Here is a 17,359-nt window from a genome sequence, read left to right as displayed (position 1 = left end):
CTTTATACATATTTTCTTATATTTATTCCTAGGTGTTTCTCATTTCTATATAGTAGAAATGGTGTTATTTTTTTAAATTATTATTTCTAATTGTTTATTGCTGCTTTATAGAAATGCAAATAATTTTCTAGTGACCTTACTAAATTCACCTCCTTATTTTAGTGTTTTATCTATAGATTCTTTTGGGTTTTCCTCAAACACAATCATGCCTCTAAAAAAAAAACAGTTTAAGTTTTTCTTTTTCCATCACCATATACCGTTTTATTTTCTTTTTAATTCGAATTCATACTTTCTGGTACCTCTCCATGAGTCTGTAGTACTCTACCTAGATAGAAAAAATCAGTAGAAATACCCACTATGAAATTTCCATGGAAATATTGGAGCATGTAAATCATTCCTTTGGACTCAGGATTAATAACTTCCAAATCATTTTTGTTATATTCTTTTGGGGAAATGTTGTTAGAATATATCTACTGCTGAAGCTGCATTTTTAAATGTGTTACATGTTTTCTGGTAACTTGCATTGAGAATTGATTACTGTGGAAAATAAATTAGAAAACTGTTCTGGAGCCCAGAGCTTAATGGACAAATGTTGGGGGTTACAGTTCCCTAATTTGTTGTACTTTTTTCTGAAATCTGAAAAGTTAATGAATTTGACTTCTAAATATATTTCCAGCGCTGATTTTTTTCATTCATGTTATCTAATTATTGTTTTCCTCAATCATTTGTTAAATAAAATTTCAGTCATATGTTGTCATCAGAGGGAATACGATTTCAAATTAGAATTTGAGTTTCTAAATGGAAGCGTTTATTAAATATGTAACCAAACATTGCCTTTGGGTAAAAATGCAGATACGTTAAAGATATTTTAATAAAATCAAAACCATAGATTTGAAATATGGCATTGAAAGGTATTTGGTGCATTGATAAAGTTCCCTGGAGGACTCTGGGTGTTTAAAGCAACAGTTTGATTGAACAGAACAATAAATGCAGGGGTATTTTTTCTCTTTCTTTCTCATCTACTAGAAAAATATAGATAATAGAGCTCATTTATTTCCTTAACATTTCAGAGCTCTGCAGATGGGAAAACACAACCCAGTGGAAATTATTTCTGGCACCTTGAGAAGATATGTTAGCATTTTGTGGCATTTCTTTCAGTGACATGTAAAGCATGGCTTTCCCTCATTGCAGTGTCACAGTGAAGTGTCACAATAAAGCCAAAATAGTGTGCCCTCGGGGAAAACGAGGGAAAGGGGCCATTTTCCATGCGCACACAAAAGGTAATATTTATTATAAAGCCTTTTCATTTTAGCTCCGAATGCTGTCGGGGGCCATGGCTACTTTGCAATGGAGAAGCGCACCGAGTGTGAGATTTAAAGCAAATGTTATGTATAAATCTAATGTAATTTATGTAAATATAAATTAGACGTAAAAAGAGGGAAGTGCCTTTATGGACGTGCAAGCAGGCATGCATCCGCACCGTGTGTCGGAGAGAGAGTTTGCGATGCTGCGGAGTGGCAGCATCAGCCTGATGTTGATGGAGTCCAAAGAGCACTGATCTGGGGGTCAGATCAGCTCTATCTTGACCTATTTTTGTTCTTACCAGACCAGATGTTACCTTCTACCAGCCACAGGTGATATGAAAATTGTTACCCTTGTTCTATGGATAAGGAATTTGGTTTTCCAAAAGACTCAATTCTATGTTCCAGATTACACAGCTAATATTACGTAAGGAACGTCATACACAGCGTATCTAATACAATAACTTTATTTTTCAGTTAAATGTGTACTTTTGATAAAACCTTGTATTTCCTCTTCATCTTTGACACAGTTATTATTTGGATCCAAATACTGATCTTGAGTTTTATTGCCATTAAATGTCACCTCGTTAGATTCATTCTACTGCCCCATCTCTGGACAGTTTGGGGGTCTTGATTCCATTCCGCAGCATGCTTTTCATGGCCGCAGGTCAGTAGCACCCCAGAGCTAACGGACATCGTCGATACCTGCACCCGAAGCATGGGGCAACGCCTGGTGACAGGCAGCTTCCTTCCAGTTAGAGAGGTGGCTGGTTTACCCAGGCACCACTTCACCCAACTGCCACATGCATATGGAAATCACCCCAGTTCATTGTTCTGATTTGGCGACACGCAGGAGGGAGCCTGAGCCCTGGGGCCCGCAGACTGGGATTCAGCACCACCAATGACCGGATCTGTGATGTGGGGAATGTAATTTGTCTTTATAAGTACATGTAGGCAACAGTATTAACCAGACAAAGTTTGTAAGGGTGTTACAGGTAGTAGATGTGTAGTCCCATTCATCACCCCAACCACCAAAGAAAAACAGGACATTTTTCTGGCTGACCAGTTCTTTTTAACCACCCCGACCACCCACGTCTCCTTGATCAGTGTTTCCAGGACTGACATGTCTTCATCTTCGTAAACTTTCCCAGCCTCTTTCCATTGTTCTGCTTAAGTTGGTTTTAAGAATCCACTCTTTTTTCCTGCTTTAATATATGAGTGATATTTTTTAGAGCTCTTTTATTTTCTATAAACCTTAGTTTGAGATAATCCTTTAGTGGTCTTGTATTTCTTCTGAGCATCTTTGATGGAGATTCACTTGATGTAGGAGACTTTCGTTTAGGGAACTTCTTGAGCTTTTTTTTTTTTTATATAACTAGCAAATTTATTCCCTTTGATATGTTTTTTTCTGTCCCTCCTTCTTCAAAGGTCAATCTCCTTGAAAAGAAGGCAAGGGGAAGGGTAGTTCTGTGTCTCTGGGCTTGGTCTCATGCCATCCTAACCATATTTGTAGGCTGTTTTCCTTGACGAATTGGTAGGCTCAGGTCATGTAAGTTTCTGTTTGCTGCGGTCTTCTTATAAAGGCCTATGTTTGCTCTCTGGTTATATTCTCTTTTGCTCTATCTTCTATGCATGGTCAGTTTAAATTTGAGCTCTGAAGAGAAATTTTACACAAGCACATTAGCTTATTTAGGCACTACACCCTTCTCTTCCTCAGAATAATTTTAAATTCTTCTATTTTAATCTATTTTTGAGAGATTTCTAACCCTCTTGAATGATCTCTCCTTCCAGAATCTTTTTTCCCCCTGGAAGAAATAGTATTTTTTCTTCTGACATTTTTTAAATCTACTCTTTGAAATCCAAGGATGCATGTATAACAATAATCAAGTAATTCTCATGAATGGGCCACCATCTTTGCATTAATGTTTCTAAAGAGAACAACTTAAGGCCTTTATCTATTTAGTAATATTACTGAGCATTTCATCAATTTTTTAGTGATGGAGCAAGGAATAACATAATACTTTGAGACTCACTGTTGCCTAAACCCTCTGGTCTTCCTGTATCTTGCTAAGAGAATGCTTGTCTTAACTCCAATACGTAGAGTGATCAACATTAAATCTGAGTGAGCTGGATGCAGGAAATCTATTTGAAAGGACCACCCTCTGGAGCATTTTCAAATAAAACGCTATGAAAACAGGAGTAAGAATAAATTGTTGCCCATTGTTGTGAAATCCAGTCTTATTTCTCCTCCTTTTCTGCGTTTGTTCTGTGTGCTAAAAGGGTGAGAATAAAAAAATAGAGTGCCACATAGCATCTTTTTACTTTTTTGGGGTGGGGGGGCTTCTGGAGACAGGCTGATTACATGTTCATCACGTCCCCTCCTTTCATTCTCCCTTCTTCATGTCAAAGCTCAGGATGTGGCATCTCAAGTTTGATGTGCAACTGTAGCAGAGATAAGCATTGTGGGTAGCAAACAGCTATGGAAAAACCTTGCAATTTATCCATCCTGGGCATGTGTGTTTTTTTTTGTATCCGGTGGTAATTTTTCACATTAGCTGTTTCTTAGGATTAGCAAGCCAGTTCAAATCTTGTTTCATCCTTCCCTGGGTATTTCGTGTCGCGCCAAGCGAAGCACAGATTCACATATGCTTCCTCAGGATTAAGGATGATCTTTGGACAGGCAATAACACAGAATCCACAATAAGAGTCAGCGGATGGGCTGTGTTCTTTCATGCCAACAACAAACCCTAAACTTTAGGGTTTTCCAAAAACAAGCCCTAGGCTATTACTCCCAAGTTCCCACAGACTTGGAGTCATACTCATGAACGTCAAATAGCAGTCAACTCTTTTACCGTGTTCTTCATTTGCCTCCATCCCTACAGTGCGGCACATGATTGCTCCATGGCAAAGAAGAGGAGAGCTGAAGAGCAGGCCTCGTGGGTCCCTGTCAACAAGAGAAAGTCCCTGCTGATGAAGCCCCGACACTACAGCCCAAGCATGAACGGCCAGGAGGGGCCCGATACCAGGACGGAGGTGGAGGAGGACAGCGGCCTGCTGGGGACCAACGCCCACCGGACCCCAGGTAGCAGGGAGGGGCCCAAACTCTCCATTTGCCCTCAGGCACCAAAGACTCAGTCTTCGCTTCTGCAGAACACATAGAGCTTTTGTGTTGGAATTTGGAAGCAAGATTAAATATTTTTTTCACGTCGAATCCATTTAGTGAGGGCTGATTTTTGTCTGTAACTGTGCGATGTCTCAAGCTAAGCACCAGGGAGGCCTTGCCCTGTGTTCATTTTCAAAATGCAGGGTTGGACTATGCCTCTTTATGAAGAATATGAAAGATACTAAATCTGGAAGCTGAGGAATACCTTGACTCCCAAATAGGGTAGATGCCTAATGCCTGAAAGAACCTTTCAAAATAAAAGGGCAGATTTAATCTTGAGAATATTTAAGATATGATGATACACATGAATAAAGCAAAATATTTTTGTTTTGTAAATATATATAGTATTAGTTAGCCCTCAAAATATAATTGGTGATAACAACATGGACCAATGCAGGTGGGATGCAACCTTAATATTTTCAACATTTAAAAAATAAATATTTATAACAACGGACTGCAGAAGGACGTAAAGTTGGCTGTCTAGCATCTCCATCTAGAAAACTGATAAAGAAAATTTATTACTATGCCCACTATTTCCAAAATACAATCATTTCAATTTACCTATAAGCACGCATTATGTTTCATGGATTTAATTCTTCACTCATTAAATGCTGTTTGCATTACAAGTTATATGTAGTTACAATCTCAGAATTTTAGGGTGTTTCTCCCCAATTCACAGTTACTCTCATTGGTCCCTGGTAGTCACAGTGCCTCCAGGAGTCAGAATATCACCAACCACATTGTGCACGAGGCTGAAATTAAAGGAAATGCAAAATATCTCAAAAATTATATTTAAAAAAAGAAATCTAAAGCTTGACTTATTAGAAAATGAAATTAGGTGTTCTAAATTAAATACACATGTTTTTTCTAAATGTGACTTTATAGGAATCAAAATATACCAAATGAATTGTAATTTGAAAAAAAAGTATATATTATACAAACCAAAGGCAACAAGAGTGTTAGATCATAAATATCTATTATATATAGAAATATAGTAACAGCAGTAGGTGTCAACAGAAAAGATGTAAAAGCATATGAAAGATGAGTGAGCACGAATCTCAGATCACCATCCACAGATCTCTAGTGATCTTGGCTTACAAGTAGCTTGAGGTTCTGTAGTTAAAAAAAAGTTATATTCTGATTTGATGATGTTTAAGTAAATTTTCTGACTTTCCTGTATTTAACATATGGCTTAAAGCCTCATGGCTCATTGGTAAATTATAATCATCTTTGACTTTTTTTGTTTCCTCGAGTTGGTTAGATTTTTGTTGATTCATGAAAATTGCAGATAGAATCTAGAAAGTCCTTGAATCAGTGTGGTTGGACTTGGACTGTATCTGCCCACTGATGGTATCATGATGTGTAAGCATTGTAGATGCTTAGTATTAAACAAGAAAATATATTGTCGAAATGTACTCAGTTAAAATTTTAGTTGTAAGTGTTGATGGACATCTATTTGCAGGTTCATAAATGTTACCTATTTTTTATATTTAGTACTGGAATCACTACTAATAACAATGAATATGCCGAAATTCCAGAAGTAGTGGCCATTATTGTTGAATTTTTAATATATTCTTGGCAAATAAGTCATATCCCTTAATCTACCTGACAATGACATGTGTATGATTATGGACAGGATTTTACAGACATGATGATTAAGGACCACGGAGATTTAACGCTTAAGGTGATGCAGCTTGTAAATGTTGAGAAGGACATAATTAGGAAACAATTGAAGAATAAGCAAAATAACCAGCTAGCCATGCTTCAGCAGCTAATTCTCCCCAAGCTCTGACCACCTTCAGAAAGCAGACTGCGCAAAGTTTCTGCAACATTAGGTCAACATTTCCAGAAATGACAGGTCACAGATGCTCCTATCTCTGGTCAAAAGAGCAAAACTCTTTTAAGTTTTCTTTAGTCCTTTGAGCAAGTGATCCCCCACCCTCAGAAGAAAGAGAGCTAGGTTGGTCCCCAGGCCCAGTGTAAGGGCTTCTCATCTCTCTCTCATTTACTGCTGGTACTCCAAGGTTTTTGCCTGGCCAGGGGTGCGCCCGGTTGTGTCCTCAGTGGGCAGTTCAGGTGCTGAAGAGAGAGGGTCTAGTGCTCCTGGAAGTTCACATCATGAGCTTATATCCATTTAATGGCAACACTCCACCCTGGACCCTCCATGTGGTAAGAAAGCTCCACCTCACTTATGTGGAGGGTCCCATGTAGCCTCTGCCTTTCCCATGTTGAAGGGGGAAGAGAGCCACCTTCCTGAATAGCTGCGGGGTGTCACCTGCTCTCCCGCGCGCCCCCCCCCCATGTCTGCAGGTGCCTCCCCGTGTGAGGGAGGACGCCAGGATCAGAGAGGTTAGGGACCTGTCAGCGTTGGAACAGAGATGCATGCCAGGCCCAGAATCAAGCCTAGATTCCTCTGATATGAAAGGCAGAAATCTTCTAGTGATTTCGGTGGCAAAAGCACAAACTAAGTCACGAGGCCACCCTGGGACATAGAAACACACTCGCATAAAGAAGTAGGCAGCCCGTCACAGAGCTGGGAGAAACAAGTGTCTTGTCGCAGACCTGTCGGCTTCAAAGGCTCACTGAGAGCGAGTCACAGAAGGAAAGTCGGACTGCAGCTTTTCAGGCCATCCCTGGAAACCTTCGTGTGCAATGCGCACAGGCATGGCTGTCGGCAGGACTCCTCTCTTTCTGAGGAATAATTAATAAATATTTTCTTTTAGCATATAACAAACAGTTGAACCAAGCAATTATGTAAACTGGAAATGACCCAAAATGCTAGCAGTTGGCAGCGGCACAGTGAAGTGCATTGTCGTGCACATGTGCATTTTTTGTCACTCCCGCCTCTCTGGTGATCTGCACTTAATAGGAATATTTTAAACTATGTAGCTAAGCAACAGAGGTAATTGTTGCTTTCTAGAGCTTTTGTTAGCACTCTACCACAGCCCAAATATGCATAATTAGGTATAATGTCTATAAATCATTATTGTACACATGTGGGTAGTTAAGTGGAGTGAGAGAATAGTTCAATGAATTGAGCATATTCACTGAAAATGCTTTTTATTTGTTTTCTGTAGTTCATAATACTTTAAAATTATCATAACCCTTTACACTTTCTCTTAATCACCAACCGTGATATTGAGAAAAACTTCATTTGCATTTTAGACTATGTTTAATATATTATTTAAACCTGGAGTTCCTCTGATATGAATTCAGGAGAGGATAGACCATCCTATCAAACATTATGTGCTTGTTTATCCAGTCTCTTTTCTAGGAAGTAAAATGTTAAATTTTTCAGTTTATGTTGAATAGATCCCAACAAAAGACTGCACCCTATAATCAGCATTATTTAAAGGGGCTAGTGTTGTGACTAAATTCTTCCCTTCATCCAAAAATGCTTTTAGTTACTATGGCAATATTTACTTGATCCTGGCAGTCCAGTGTTGATTTAGGGAGATAATTACCAGAAAGGAAGATGATGGAGATGTATTTTTGAGTGTCCTTGTCAGAGACAATGTTTATAAAAAAAAATTAAATGAGACAAAAAAAGCCTCATTGTCTTCTGCTCAGACACCCTCGCCCACAGCCCTCACATTGGATGGCCGTGCTTTTCTTCCCTCCATAGACGCTTATTAACACAGAATGCACTTCACTTGGTGTCTTTAGCAGTCCTTAAGGTAGCTGATTATTTTGTGTTGCCCGTCCCCCATTCCCCTCCTGCTCTTCCTTCTCTTCCTCCTCCTCCTCCACCTCCTCCACCTCCTCCTCTTCCTCCTCCTCCTCCTCATTTTTTGGTCATAGTATTCACTAAAGGAAGCATTGCTGGGTTGTCTGGTGCATTTCACAGCCTGGTATGTGCTGGGTGCTGTGCTCGCTGGAGGACACCTTGACCTGGGCAAGGGTTAGGTCATCAGATAATCTGGACCCTTCACTGGTGTGTTTGCACTGGGACACACACACACACACACACACACACACACACACACACAATCTTATCACCCCCACTGGGCCATTGCTGAGAAGGAAAGGGGGTGACGCTGACAACGGCCCTGGGACAAGAGGGATGGGTTGACTGTCCCAGGCAGACCAGCACTGGGGCCTGTTCTCAGTCCTTGACTGCCAGGACTCCAGCTGGTCCTGCACCGAGAACAACAGTTAACATTCAACATCCTCCAAACATCCCCATCTCCCGTCTCATTTCCGTTTCACACAAATGCACGAAGCACCAGACCAGAAAATGTGTTACCGTGTAAGATGTGATTTGATCATGCTGCTTTCCCCATTTGCTTGTGTTTCCTTCCACATGGAGCTTTGGGTGACAATTATGAAAGTGGCCAGGAAATCTAGAAAGCTTTCAGAACTTGTTTAGTTATCGTCATGTAGATGAATTTCGTATTTTAACGAAATCCCATCAAATCTCAAAGTATGTTTGAAAAAAACTATGAAGACAGAAAACTGAAACCAAATAAGCTTTGAAGATATACTCCCATGCTAACAGAGAAATCTGATGATTATTTCCTTTATAGTGCCTGGCATTATATTATTTGATTTCTAGGTGGCTAAGATTTGCAAATGTAAGAGGTAAAGTAACAATAATTTCGCTTTCAGCATTCTGTTACTATTGTGTATGGACTTCAGTACCCTAGAAGTACTTAGTTCTTAATATATTAAAATTCTAAAAGCTCATTTCTTTAAAGGTAATGCTCAGATTATGAAGGTCTAAGTTTTGTTTTAAGAAGATATATATTTTCTCCCTAATGCTTTTAAAATTAATAGAGCCTACATATTCACATATTTTACATATTATATATACATATGTGTGTATATATTATGTGTGTTTTCTTAAAGTGTTTTTGAAAATATTTCTTAAATAATTTTTAATTATTAAATAAATTTAAATAATTTTCTTAGAAAAATTTCCATAAACGATTTTTGTTCTTGTCTTTCAAATACTGGCGTGTGTTTTTCCCCTTAGAAGAAATCATGACAAAACCTCTGGATGAGACTGTTCATTCAACGGCACAAGAAAACTCTCATGGGAAGGAAGACAGATACGGTTGCTACCAAGAGCTCGTGGTCAAATCCTTAATGCACGTGGGGAAATTTGAAAACAGTGCATCTGTCCAGACCACAAATGAAAACTTCAATGACAGTGGCATCCAGTCTCTCAAAGCAGAGAGCGACGAGGTGGACGAGTGCTTTGTGGTTCATTCCGATGACGGGAAAGACTCCCAGCGCAGGTTCTGCTCCTCCGATGACAATGAAAGCAACTCGGAAAGTGCAGAGAACGGCTGGGACAGTGGCTCCAGCTTCTCCGAAGAAACCAAACCACGTAGAGTTCCAAAGTACATTTTAGTGGATGATAGGAAAGACGTCGTGGAAGTTCCCGAAATAAAGACCGAAGGTGACAAGTTTATCTCTTGTGAAAACAGGTGTGATTCTGACCCAGAAAGGAGGGACCCGCACCATGCTCGCACGGACGCCCTGGATGGCGGGGCGCAGGCCCCCTTCCCCGGGGCTGAGGAGGATGACAGCCAGTGCCTGGCCGTGATGACAGAGGAGTCCGTGGACCTGGAGAAGGCGAAGGGGAACTTAAGTTTGCTGGAGCAGGCCATCGCCCTGCAGGCCGAGCGAGGCTGTGCTTTCCATAGCACCTACAAAGAGCTGGACAGGTTTCTGCTGGAGCACCTAGCCGGGGAGAGGAGACAAGCCAAAGTGACTGACGGGGGTGGAAGGCAACTCTTTAACAATAAACGTAAGACATGCTTTTGCATTTACTTTAGAAAGAAAATGGCATTAGGGTTAGAAAAAAAATTAGTTACGACTTGCTTACTTCTTCCAGATAGCTGTTTGGACAACTTCACACCATTTGAAAACTAGTTTATATTTAAATTATAAAATAAGCAATTTCTCTAAATTGTTCTCAAATCAAGCTTGGTCAGTTGTGTAGTGTTTTGACACACGATAAAAGGATCATTGCCTCTATTCTAATTTGATTGCTTTTAAAAAGAATATAGTACTTTTAAAAAAGTACTTTATTGTATGTTAGAAGTATATTAGTACTTATTGGATTTTAAATCATCATATTAATCAAGTCAATTCCAGAAATTTATTATTTCTTTCCCACCTTCTTTCTGGGGTCATCTGACTGTCTTTAAGCTTCAAAATAGCCCGGCCAGTGTGGCTTAGTGGTTGAGCATCAACCTATGAACCATGAGGTCATGTTTCGATTCCTGGTCAGGGCACATGCCCAGGTTGTGGGCTCCATCCCCAGTGGGGGACGTGCAAGAAGCAGCTGATTAATGATTCTCTCTCATCATTGATGTTTCTATCTCTCCCTCCCTCTGAAATTAATAATAATAATAAAAAAATAATGTTAAACTACTTGCAAGTCAAGCAGGATGATCTATCTGATCCTTCTTAGGATAAAACTGGCTGTTAATGCTTTTATAAGCCTCTGCTTTTTACAAGCTCTCTGACTCAGGGTCCACAAAAATCTGGGCCAAGCTTGAATGCGAGAGTAAATAAGCTTAAAATTGTTCCTCAGACTTTAGGGAAATCGTGTTTTCTCTGCCATAAAGACAATCCCCTCCCCCACCCCACCCCTAGCCTTGCTCAAGGTGGGCCTGATGGTGATTTTTTACAGTTAAGTGGAGTTTCCCAGATGGTGGTATGTAAGTGCCTAGAAAGCTTGTTTAAGATGGGTATTTCCAGGATCTCATGAGACTCACTGCTCCAGAACTCGACATTTTTAAAGCAAGTTTGTCAATTGATTCTTGGACACCTGAAGGCTGGTAACCCCAGAATCAGGGAAAATCAAGGTGGTGGCCCCAAGCTTATGCTCATTAGAAGAGTTGGATGTTTGGTTGCTATTTATGCATGAATGAATGGTTTTGTCATTTTAAGTCCGTTTTAGTACTCACCTGCAATCTTGTTAGGTATTGCCTTGCAGCTCAGAGCTGAGAAAGCAGAAAAGAATAAGATGACGTCACATAGTGAGGAGCAAGATAATGCTATGCAAACATTCTGCCAGGGTTGGGATGGGGACAGAATATTAATGACGTGTGTGTGGTTTGGGACAGGACACTGTATTTAGCTCTGTGTACTCTACTAATATGCAACTGTTGGACTTATCTGCGTGTTTGGGCTTTTTGTTTGTTTGTTTGATTTTTTTTTTTAATAAACTGCAAGCCAAAAATAAAAAAGAAATTTACTTCCAATTCCCCCAACTCATAATATCTAATATATTACATTTCATTCATCCTATGATACATAGTTTCCCAGTTTAATATCTCTGAAATCAAAGAATGTGCCATAATTAAATTTTAATAGTTGTTTCTTTCTTACTAGCATACAAATTATGTTTCATCTTACAATTGATGAAATCTTCCAGCCAATGAAATCCAGTATTTGGAGAAATTTTAATTATTTGTGCTACAGCTTAAAATACTTGATGATCCTTGGGTCAATTTTGTAGATCTTTTGAAACTATTTTTTGTTTTCAAAACTTAACAAGGCATTGGAATCTGTGCTTGTAGACTTGGGTGATGTTGGAGATTTACTGAATGACTAATGCTGCTGCATGGGTCAACAGTATGTCTTATTGCGTAAAGCATTGTCCTGCCTTGGGGTGTAAACAGCCAATTCAAGGAAGATCCAGACCAGATTAGTATATAACAGAGAGGGAAAAAGAAGTGGAACTCAGCCCTAACTGGTTTGGCTCAGTGGATAGAGCATCGGCCTGCAGACTGAAAGGTCCCAGGCTCGATTCCGGTCAAGGGCATGTACCTTGGTTGCGGGCACATCCCCAGTGGGGGTTGTGCAGGAGGCAGCTGATCGATGTTTCTCTCTCATTGATGTTTCTGACTCTCTATCTCTCTCCCTCCCTTCCTCTCTGTAAAAAATCAATAAAATGTATTTTTTTTAAAAAAAGAAGTGGAACTCAGAGAAATTGTAGGTGTGGTCCAGAGAATGCCTACAGAGTCCAAATTAAGTATTCACTTTCCTGTTCCTCTTTTTAGATTTGGGAGCCAGCAGCATTAGATGTGCTTTTTTTCTCTGGCATAAATTCCATGCTTCTAAGTCAACACTTTTCCCAAATGATAGCCACACTCTTCAAAATATCATCCTCATGTTCTATAGACTGTGGGCATGTGACAGCTGTTAAGGAGAGAACAGTAGAATTTTAAAATGTCATTTTACCCAAGACTTCAGATGAGTCAGCAATTCTAAAGTAAAGTTTGACTATCCTGTTGCCACCAAGCATCTAGTGAGACTTCAAGTCGAAATATAAGTAGAGTCATCGTAGAATGTATAGTTCAGCCTCTTGGAGTGAAGGGGAGTGATATGAACAGCCGCACAGGTATATCAGGCGGGAACTAGGACAGTCCCAGACAAGCCAGGATGTAGAGTCATCAGGGGAGACGGTCATTATGCAGCATTTCACACAGAAAATGGAGGAGCCAGGCCTGAGATCACAGGAGCTCTGGCTTCTCAGCCTGCACAGGGGCTCTGCCCTATAGAGCATTTCATTAGCATCTCGTTTCGCCGACAGAAAAGAGCTTGCAGACAAAGGTGCATGATGGACGTCAGGGGACCACACCTGGTCAGGAGCCAGCCGGCCTTATCTCCCACACCCTCTCTGGCTTCCTGTACACCGATAGTGTGGCAAAGAGGAGGCACACTCGACGCCAAACCTTTCAGTATGGTTTAGAAATGTGGCCTCACCTGGGTGAGGTCCAAGAGAGGAAAGGCACCGAATTACACATTGTTTCTCCTTTTTTTCTAATTCCCTCTCCTGTGCTGTCAACCCTCCGAGTTCCGCTATCAGCAAACTTCAAGGAATTTGACCAGCGGTCTACCGGAGAGTACAACCTGAAAGTGGGCAACATTTTTGGATTCAATAAAATCAATCACCATAAAAATCATAGAACAAGTCAAAGCTCTTAATAGGACCCTTTTGTCTCTTACAGAAAAGTGTATGTTCTCCACATGATGGCATTTAAATCCTGTCTCTCTTTAAACAAAACGCCTGCTCCTCAAGGCATCCCTATCTTCCTCTCTTCATTTCTCACTTAACTTAAAGCTTTCTTTCGGCTCCCCTAACCCCAGCCCCTGAGCGACAGCTTGAAGGACCCTTGGCTCCTCCCCCTTTGCTGAAACCATGCTCCCAAATAATTGCATTACATACAACCTGCTGTGCCCACCTGCCCAGGACCGCTTGTACTCCAACAACTGGGGTGGCATGCTATCTCAGAGGCACGTCTGCTCTCACAGTCCTCTGCCCTGGAGACGGCTGCCACACCACACAACATTGTCCTGCTCCCCGGGCCACGCTTGGAGTGGCAGCACATGTGCCCTCCACATCCACCAGGCAGGACTCGCCCCCCCCAACCCCCACACCCCTGTCCCATCGCCAGCAGCTTATTTATTTTCATTATTATTTTTCATTCCATGCACTAGTGAGGGAGGCCGTTTGGCTATAAGAATGCATTTGTGTTTGAAGTTCATCTGCCATCTCGACCACAAATATGAAAATTCTATAAAGGCCTCTCTGTTAGTTCTAGCCTCCTTAGTAGCTCTGTTAGTTCTCATTAATTTTATATATTTAGCCAGCCCTTTAGCTAACCCTCAGCCATGTGTGTGCCGGGAGACCAGAAGATTAACACCCGGGGCTTGTCTTCAGCCCTTCCCCGGACCAAAGTGTCCCCGTCCCTGCCTGGCTGTGCCTGGGACCCACACCCCCACCTCTGCTCTTGGCAGCACCCTCCAGGCCATGCAGGGCGGCCTCCACTCTTCGTACGTCCATTCTCTCTCAGTCTCCCGCAAGAATGTTGCTTTGCCAAACCTCCTTCCTGTTGCCTCTGTTTTCAGCTTTTGCGTTCAGAGTAAAGCCAGCAGCGCCTTTTCTGTAGTCACTTGCTGCAGATCCCAAATGGCAAACCACTGGCGTTTTAGAACCTTGGGCCTCTGCAGCACTGGGTATGGCACCAGGTGGCATGCTGGCATCCTTGTCCTAACTCCTGCAGAAGCAGGTTCCACACGTGTCCAGGAGCAGCTGCTGGGCCCTGAAGCCTGGGGCCACCTGCTCTGTGAGTGACAAGGCCAGAGATGTCTTTCTCAGATGTGGTGGCTTCTTTGTTTTGTCATCTTGAGCCGGCTTTTTCCAGACGCCTTCAACAGGAGGTAGTTTTTGGTTTAAATAAAGTCTTTCTTCTTTCTCACTTTTTTTCTTTTTCTTTTCAGGAGCCTGTGTATTCTGTGGTGTGGTCTTGCTGTTTCACAATGAGGCTCTAACTACAATCGGTGGCATGACAACTTAAAGCCATCTTGTGTTTTAACACTCCCTTGCCCTGGGTCAGCCTCTGCTTAGGAAACCAAGGAAATTGAAAATCTTTTTTATGTGTCCACAGGTCTTAGTTGAGGGTCTCACTCAAGGCAACGTGAGAAGAATGTTTATGATGATAAAACTGAATAAAGTGAGAATGTCACCCTGCAAGGCCGTTCTTTTGAAAAGGAAGGGAAAGGAGAATAACTAAATGAATCTTTCCATTTCATTTCTCTGCAGATTCCCCGAGGCCTGAGAAGAGGGAGACCAAGTGCCCCATCCCCGGGTGTGACGGCACAGGCCATGTGACAGGGCTCTACCCCCACCACCGCAGCCTTTCGGGGTGCCCCCACAAAGTGCGGGTTCCCCTCGAAAGTGAGTACTGCTTATCCCTAAAAGAAGGAGGTGCCTTGTTGTACATCCCACAGCAACACAGTATGATCCTCTTTCTCCTCTAATTAGGAATTAGGAATGGAAATACAAAGTTGTTAAACATTTCATCAAGGTAATTTTCGTCTGGCCTGGTGTTTAAAATACAGTGTAGAGATAGAAAACGTGGGAACAGTCCGGCCAATAGATCATGCGATGACTGATAGTGAGAAGATAATTTGTTACTCACAGTTCCCAAGAGGAGGGGGCAGGCCTCACCAGGCAGGGCCACCTGGGAAGTCCCAGGGCCAGTCGGGGGGCAGAGTGACGGTGGGGTGTGTTGTGGGCAACAACCTTTATTGTGGTTACCTGGGAAGGAACAGAGTGAGCAGGTTTAAGATTGGCTAGATCAGTGGTCGGCAAACTGCGGCTCGGCAAACTATGGCTCGTGAGCCACATGCGGTTCCATGCGCGCTTGCACGTGGTATTTTGTGGAAGAGCCACACTCAAGGGGCCAAAGAGCCGCATGTGGCTCCTGAGCGGCGGTTTGCCGACCACAGGGCTAGATTGACTCCTTTCAGTGGGTTCTGGCCCTGGGAGGTTGGGGCAGGTGAGAGGGTTCTGTAATGCCAGAACCTGATGAAAGAGGCAGTTGGGTGAGGGCTCAGAAGGGGTTGGTTTGCCACTGAACAGTGTTTACTGTGTCTAGGAATTAGGTAGCCCTGGGAGGGCAGGCTCCCCACGGTTAGCAAGGCCCCAGATATCAAAGCATCGAAGTACAGAAAATGAAAGGCATGGCTGATACGCTGTGTGACCGCACAGCCCTTTCTTACTCAGAGGCCTGGGTTCCTTATGCCCACAAGGAGCGTTAGCCTCAGTGCATCATTGAAATGTGGGAAGTGCACCACTTCGCCAGTGCCCTCTGGACCGCTGCACAGAGGGTCACGGAATGTCTGGGATGTTACCCCAGCACAACCTACAGCAGCTGGGGGCCATAGAAAAGAGCAAACCTGAGTTGGTCTCTCCACCCACATGCCCACTGTGAACTAGGAAACTAAAGGAAAAGGAAGGGACTGCCTCCTAGGTTTTCAAGTATCTCTGTGTTACATCCTCTACTTTTTGAACCTACTCATTGAAACACCTCTTGGGTCATAAAAACCACAGTGATGGGCATGCCTCAACATCACCTTTCTCAAAAGGTTTTTTTTTTGCAGATCACTGAAACTAACCAGCTCATCACTGCCCCACTGGATTAGCAGTTCCTCACACTGATTGCCTCAACCATACTCTTCCACCAATAGTGGAATGGCAGTGAGGGTGAGGAGTGGAGGGTGATGGACAAAGAATCAAAATAATGTCTGTTGGGAAATTAAAAAAGACCATATTCAGAACTTCACACTGTGGGGAAAAGATAGAAAGAACAACTATCTATACTAATAAAAGCCTAGGTGCCTCTCGTGTGTGACATCATCACAAGATGGCCACCACAAGATAGCTGGCACAAGATGGCCACATGTACAGCAGAGGTGGGGCCTGGCGACTGCTCCGCACACTGAGACCTGGGGGTCCTGTGGCTCTGTGCGGCATGGAGGAGGCAGGTCCCAGCATCTCCGCCACCTCGCGCGGAGGAGGCAGGTTTCAGCAGAAGAGGAGGGTCGCAGCAGCGGAAGGCAATTGTGGACAATCGGGCCAGGAGAGGAGGGCAGTTGGGGGCCATCAGACTGGCAGGGGAGGGCAGTTGGGGGCCTTTGGGGTAGCAGGGGAGCAGTTAGGCATCAATCAGGCCAGCAGGGGGTGGTTAGGGGCAATCAGGCTAGCAGGCAGAAGCAGTTGGGCGCAATCAGGCAGGCAGGCAGGTGAGCAATTAGGAGTAGTGTTCCTGAATTGAGAGAGGGATGTCCGACTGTGGGATTGGGCCTAAACCGGCAGTCGGACATGCCCCAAGGGGTCCCAGATTGGAGATGGTGCAGGCCGGGCTGAGGGACCCCTCCCCATGTGCATGAATTTCATGCACTGGGACTCTAGTTTGATAAATAATGTTTTCCATTCACTCCAAGGAAAAGCATCTATCTATCTATATCCTATCTAATAATAGAGAAACATGGTAATTAACCATAACTTTGCTACCCTTCCCATTGGCTAATCAGCAAGATATGCAAATTAACTGCCAACCAAGATGGCGGCCGCAGCCAGGTGGCC

The 17,359-nt window shown here is 42.6% G+C and overlaps 1 protein-coding gene across 1 annotated transcript in view; it reads left to right on the top strand.

Annotated features, from left to right (window-relative positions):
• Window positions 1-17,359, top strand: part of ST18 (suppression of tumorigenicity 18, zinc finger) — a 125,764-nt gene that overhangs the window by 58,991 nt on the left and 49,414 nt on the right. The window contains exons 8-10 of the mRNA XM_015566292.1: window positions 4,184-4,383; window positions 9,440-10,219; window positions 15,032-15,166. Of these exons, the coding sequence (XP_015421778.1) occupies window positions 4,184-4,383; window positions 9,440-10,219; window positions 15,032-15,166 (1,115 nt within the window). The remainder of the gene's footprint in view (window positions 1-4,183; window positions 4,384-9,439; window positions 10,220-15,031; window positions 15,167-17,359) is intronic.

This window comes from Myotis davidii, unplaced genomic scaffold (genome assembly GCF_000327345.1).
Source record: "Myotis davidii unplaced genomic scaffold, ASM32734v1 scaffold200, whole genome shotgun sequence".
Taxonomy (NCBI): Eukaryota; Metazoa; Chordata; class Mammalia; order Chiroptera; family Vespertilionidae; genus Myotis; species Myotis davidii.
Note: the sequence above shows the minus strand (reverse complement) of the source record. Positions and strands in the feature narration are given on the sequence as shown.